The sequence below is a fragment of the Platalea leucorodia genome (assembly GCF_965183815.1).
Source record: "Platalea leucorodia genome assembly, chromosome: 24".
In the NCBI taxonomy this organism is placed as follows: domain Eukaryota; kingdom Metazoa; phylum Chordata; class Aves; order Pelecaniformes; family Threskiornithidae; genus Platalea; species Platalea leucorodia.
In genome coordinates, this window is record NC_138846.1 from 3,473,433 (window position 1) to 3,479,432 (window position 6,000).

The 6,000-nt window shown below is 44.0% G+C and overlaps 1 protein-coding gene across 1 annotated transcript in view; it reads right to left on the reverse strand.

Moving 5' to 3' along the window:
• NR1I3 (nuclear receptor subfamily 1 group I member 3) overlaps nucleotides 1–5,381 on the reverse strand; it is a gene marked incomplete at its 5' end in the record, with an annotated part of 62,784 nt that extends 57,403 nt beyond the window's left edge. The window contains one exon of the mRNA XM_082332779.1: nucleotides 5,268–5,381. Coding sequence (XP_082188905.1) covers nucleotides 5,268–5,381 — 114 coding nt within the window. The remainder of the gene's footprint in view (nucleotides 1–5,267) is intronic.
• Between the last annotated feature and the right edge of the window lie 619 nt (nucleotides 5,382–6,000).

The following is a 6,000-nucleotide window of genomic DNA, read 5'->3' on the forward strand; positions in this document are numbered from 1 at the left end:
CTGGTGCGGGGCAGGGGTGGGTTCCATGAGAAGACACCAGGAGTTGCCCCCACATCGGGCACAGCCAGTTCCAGTTCCAAGGTGGATCTGCTGCCCGTCCAAGCTGAGCCTGTCCGCAGTGCTGGTCGTGCCTCTGGGATGGACATTTAAGAAGGGGTAAAAAAAATGCTGTGCAGAAGGTGTGATAGAGAAAACATGAGCGTGAAACAGCCCTGCAGACACTAAGGTTGGTGAAGAAGGGGGGGGAGGAGGTGCTCCAGGCACCGGAGCAGGGATTCCCCTGCAGGCTGTGGTGAAGGCCATGGTGAGGAAGGTCATCCTCCTGCAGCCCATGGAGGTCCACGGTGGAGCAGATATCCACCTGCAGGCCATGGAGGACCCCACGCCGCAGCAGGTGGATGTGCCTGAAGGAAGCTGTGAATCCACAGAGAGCTTGCGCTGGAGCAGGCTCCTGGCAGCACCTGTCGCCCCGTGGAGAGGAGCCCACACTGGAGCAGAAGAAGAGCATGAGAAGGAAGGAGCGGCAGAGATGATGTGTGATGAACTGACTGTTACCTCTGCTCCCTGTCCCCCTGCATTGCTCGGGGGTAGGATGTAGAGAAGTCAGGAGTGAAGATGAGCCCAGGAAAAAAGAGCAGGGTGTTTTTTAGATTTGTTATTTCTTATTATCCTATTCTTGATTTTGATTGACAATAAACTGAATTAATTTCCCCAAGTTGAATCTGTTTTGCCTGTGACAGTAACTGGCGAGTGATCTCTTTGTCCTTATCTTGACCTACAAGCTTTTTTCTTGTATTTTCTCCCCCTGTCTTGATGAGGAGGGGGAGTGATAGAGAAGCTTGGTGGGCACCCGGTGGCCAGCCAAGGTCAACCCACCACGCTTTCCTTCTATCAGGCTCCCTGTCCCTATTTTTCAATTCATGCCTACGTTTCTCATACCCGATGGGTACAAGTGTTTGAAACTTTCTTTCTACCTCTCCATCCCTATTTTTTAAATTCTTGCATATGTTTCTTGAACCCAGTTGCTTTTTAAACTTTCTTGCTACCTTTCCACTCTCTCCGTATTTTTCTCCCTATTCTTATTTTGTAATTTTTTCTTGTCTTTTCTTAATGGCTCAGTTTTAAGATTTTCTTCCCATGTCTCTGTCACCCTACCCTTATTTTAAAAATCTTGTCTTTCCTTAATGCCTTTGCTTTGAAAATTTTCTATGTCAACTTTTATCCAGTTTTCTGTCCCCATTTTTAATTTTTTTCCCTGCTTGTCCTTTATCCAGTTGCTTTTAAAATTTTGTTTTTATGTCTACTTTAACCATATCACTGTCTTTATTTTTTTATTTTTTCCTGTCTCTCCTGAACCCTATTGCTTTTTCAATTTTCATTCTATGTCTGCTTTACCAAGATCCCTATTCATATTTTTTAATTTATTCCTGTGTTGTGTACCTGTCACCTTTTAAGTTAAATTTCCATGTGTGTTTTAAATAAAAAAAAAATCAAATTTTCTTTCTCCATTTCTCTTTTAATTTGCTGTCCCTCTTTTTTAGTTTTTCCTGTTATTTCCCTACTCCTCATCGCTTTTAAAATATTCTTTCTATGCCTACTTCTTCCGCCTCAATGTCTTTATTTTTAATTATTTCTTCTCCTTCCTTAGTGCCCTCGCTTTTAAAATTTTATTTCTACATCTCCGTTTTAGTTCGCCGTCGCTGTTAATTATTTTTTCCTTTTTTCTTTAATCACTGTTGCTTTTAAAATTTTCTGTCTACTTTTATTCCGTTTGCTGTCTTTATATTTAATTATTTCTTGTCTTTCCTTAGTGCCATTGCTTTTTCAAATTTCTATTTATGTCCGCATTGTATGTCTCCCATTCAGGACCCCTTTAATGGTGTCATGAAGCCTATCTATACCTTTGAGGTTGCCCTTAGCACACCTTTAGCTTTGTAGAGGACCTCGCACCCCTCTTGTTCTCTCAGAAGACTCCCTGAGTCCATATCTGTGACCAGCCCAGTTATTCCATCCTTTCTTCTCTCCAGCCGTGCCTCTATTCATTCCCTGGCTGTCCGATGACACGTTCACTCGGTTCAGATCCCCTCTGGATTTAATCGTCATGTCCCCAATCCTTTTTCTGTTTCTCTGGCTCCCTTGGGACATTTTTTCTCCCACTCACGATGCCTCCAGAGACCTTTCCTTGTGCTCCACATCATTCTTGCAGCACTTTGAGCTGTACAGCACTCATTTGTTCCTCTACACTACCTAGGATTCCAGTGTTCAGTCCCCGGCCACCCGAGAGCATCTGTACTCTGCTCAGATGATCGTCCTAAGCCGCCTCTTGTCTGTCAGCCCCCCTCAACACTCCTCACAGTCACGACGCCTCCCGAGACCTTCCTCATTCTCTACAGCACCTTGTAGCACCGTATCTCCCTTTCCATCTCTGTCGTATAGTCAGAGCCTCCCGTCTTTCTTTGCTACGCAGCGCTCTTTTGTCTCTCTGCCATCGAGCGTGTCTTCGTTCAGTTCCTCTCTCACTTAGTCATCTGTAGTTTGTCTAGATGGTCTCCTGAGACTCCAAGGCTCTCACTGTGTCTCCAAGCCTTTTTTCCTTACCCTGCCCCCTCATAATTCCTCTACTCTCTGTAATGATGCGTTCTGAGTCCTTTCTTGTACTCCACAGCCCTCTTGTAGCATTTTAGCTCCATTTCTTTTTTTTTTTTTTTTGTGCACTTCAGAGCGCTCTTATCTTACTCTTTGCCATTTAGGATGCCTTCATTCAGCCCCCTGCCCCCTGACGACATCTGTACTTTGTTGAAATCCCCCTCAGAGTTCCTCATTGTTATCCCTGAGGCTTCTTTGGTCTCTCAGACCCCATCGGGACTCGTCCGCTCCCTTTGCTGAGCTCTCATGAGACATCCTCTATGCCCTAGAGCCCTGTTTTAGCTCAGCAGGAAACTTTGCACACCTCTTTTCCTTTCTGAACCCTTCTCGAGTCCACCTCTGTTACCCCTGCTGGTCTTTCTGTCCTCTCCCTGTCACCCGTTTGGTGCGCCTCTGTTCAGTCCCCGGTCCCTGAGGACATATGTACTTTGTTCAACTCCCTTTTGAGCTCACTGCATCCTCGAGACTTCTTTGGTCTCTCCGGCCCCTTCAGGACCTCTCTAATTCCTGTGACGATGCCTCTTGTTCTATCAGAACCTTTTCCAAAGCCATCTTTGTGCTCCACAGCTGTCTGGTTTTTTGTCTTGTAGTTAGTTTCTATTTGGTAGCTGGTACCCCAAAGACTATCGTCGGCTCAGATCTCCTCTTGAGTTTTTCAGAGAAAGCGATAGCATTTGTCTATTTTTATTGACACATCTCCCGTGGTGTTTTTTGTGGTGTTTTGCAATTTATATTTGTTCTAGCTACTTAGGTGCTAATTAGGCTGCTTCGTGCAGCCTCTGATACATTTTTTTTTTTTAATTTCTTTGGGTTTTTTGTGTGTTTTGTCTTTTGGGACTCATCTAGATCTGTTAAGGGAGTCTGTTGGAGAGATCATCGAGGTGACTCTGAACCATCGGTGATTTACAGTAAATAATTTACTTTGTAACCGGAGATATTTTTGAGAAGGGATTCTTACAGGATCTAATTCCTCTTTGTCATTCAGTCTTATCTGGAACGTACTTCTTGTAGAAGATAGGTAGCATGCATGGTCTTGTTAGAAATGAAGTGTACCCCTATAACATCTTGGGTTTTTTTAATAGGAAACTAAAGCATGTAATTTTTTATAACAACATTGCTATTGCATTTAGTAAGCTACTTTCCTACGTAACTTACTATGACATCTATCTTGTTCTATCTCTGCCCCAGAAAAATTATGTTTAGTTCCCTACCTGCTCACATCGCTGATGCAATAGATGTAGTTGTAGTAAAGAGTGGGTCTCATCATTTGCAGTAAGGGTCACTTTCTCTGTTCAGTGCTTTGCATGTTGCAAATCTAAGGCATAGGAGAAACCTCCCTGCTGCTCCTCCGGCAGCCTTTATGCCTTCTGGTGGCTTGCCACTCCCCTTTCCCAGGTGAATGTGGGAAGGGTGGTGGGTGGGGCCTGGGGTATATGAGCCGCAGCCTCTGCTCCAGGAGCTTATTCTGCTCCTAGGCTTCTCTGGTGTCAGTGCTCTGCTGTTTCTTTAGTTGACTGCAGATTTTGACCTGCCTCAGCTATTTGGGCAGGTGTATTTTGATACTGAGAGAAGCAGAAGTGCTTGTTTGAGGTAAGGGCCTTGGGACTAGTCAAGGTTCAGCAGCATGTATAGTAGTAAGTCTATTTGTGTGCAGTTTTTTCTTTCTTTTTTTTTTTTTTTTTTTTTTTTTTTTTTTCCTCCCTGGATGTCAATTTTGTATTGGGTGTTCAGGGGTGGCAAGATGGTTTAATAGTCTGAGTTTGGGTTTTCTTTTTTTATTCTAAGTACACTGTATTCTTCTGGAATTCCTGATTTATTGATGCTAGAACCTTGTTTTTCTCACCAGTTTTGCCATGCAAGTTGTTGATACTATCTCTTAATAGGACTGATGGTGAAATGATCTAGCACGGGTTAAGGTGGGCATCTTGTATGCATCTATATATAGAGTTTTAGTGTTTTTTGAAGAAAGCAGAAGGGACATAAAGCATAGTGTCTTTCAGGGTATGAAACAGTTAATCACCTTTCCTGATTGCCAACAGAGTACCATGTTGTCCCTAGAAACTTTGTGGATTGCAGCAGGCCCCACATAGACTATAAGTTTCAGAACTTCGCTTATTTTGTAGGCCTGTAGCAGAGCCTGGAGTTTGTGGGAAGATGAAAGGTAAGACGTGCTTGCAGAACACGGAGCACAGCTCAGAACAGCAGCTCCTGAGGAGTGGACAACACAGGGGGTTCAGGGGTGCAATACAGGGTGGGAGCTGTCGGGAAGGAGTGGGTGTCCTTCTGTGCCAGTTCAGGAGAAGAGAAGGGGTTTCTCAAAGTTTTGGGACTGAGGATGGTTGGGAAAGTGAGGCAGGTTCATCAGCCTTTCTCAGATGGGTTTTGCAGTTGAATTTGGGTGTTGCTGAGGTCTGTTCTGTTTTAGTCTCCCCACAGGTGATGGGAGATATGACAAAGTCTTGAGAGACGCAGCGTAAACTGCTTGGGCCTCCGCATAGCAACATGCAGGGCTGAATGTCAGGCAAGTCTCATCTCAGAAAGCATTAAATACTTTAAGGTACATAAAAAAAATATACCCTGTGGAACTCTCAGGTCTCTGCTCCTCTGTGCCTCTTTCTTACTTCTTTCCCTGAGCTAATTTTTGCATCTGTCCCTTCACTGTCCATCAGGACGTCACAGAAATTGTTAGAGGCATTGACTAGACACTTATTTCCAGTGCAGTCTTGTGTCACCATCTGCCCTTGTACTTCTTGGAGAAGAGGATGTGTATTACTTGTGCTCTTAATCTCCAGCGTGGGGTGTGTCTTTTATCGCAGTCCTAGGCATGCAAGCTTTTTCTATTTTTCACTTTTTGCCTTTTTCATTAAGTGTCCAATGAGGCTTGCTCTAGTATCGGTCATGACAATGATGTTCTTGTTTATAGTGTTTGTGTTTTTAGCACCAGTTTCTGTAGTTGTAAGGTGTCTGTTTTAGATCTTTGAGTCGCCATGTTACGGTATTGTGGTTTTCCTACTGGCAGACTGCCACTGTGATTCCCTAAGGGACTTTGTAGGTAATCGAGCTCAAGGGTCTCAAGTCGCTTTCTTGGTGGACCTTTCATCCTCGTGGCTTCATCCATTGGGCAGTCTCGGTTGCTGCACAGTGCAACCTTCTGTTTTTTTGAGCTTCCTGGGTGTTTCATATTTTCTGGGTTTTGGTTAGAATTTTTTTGCAGGATTTCTGTTGTTTATTCCTGCAGGTTAAGTCAGGTCTTCTTTTGACATGCAGGTCCTGTGGCTCTCTTTCCTTTTTTTTTTTTTTTTTTTTTTTTCCTCTTCTTTTGTAGTTGTCCTCACCATTGTTTTCCTGAGGGGA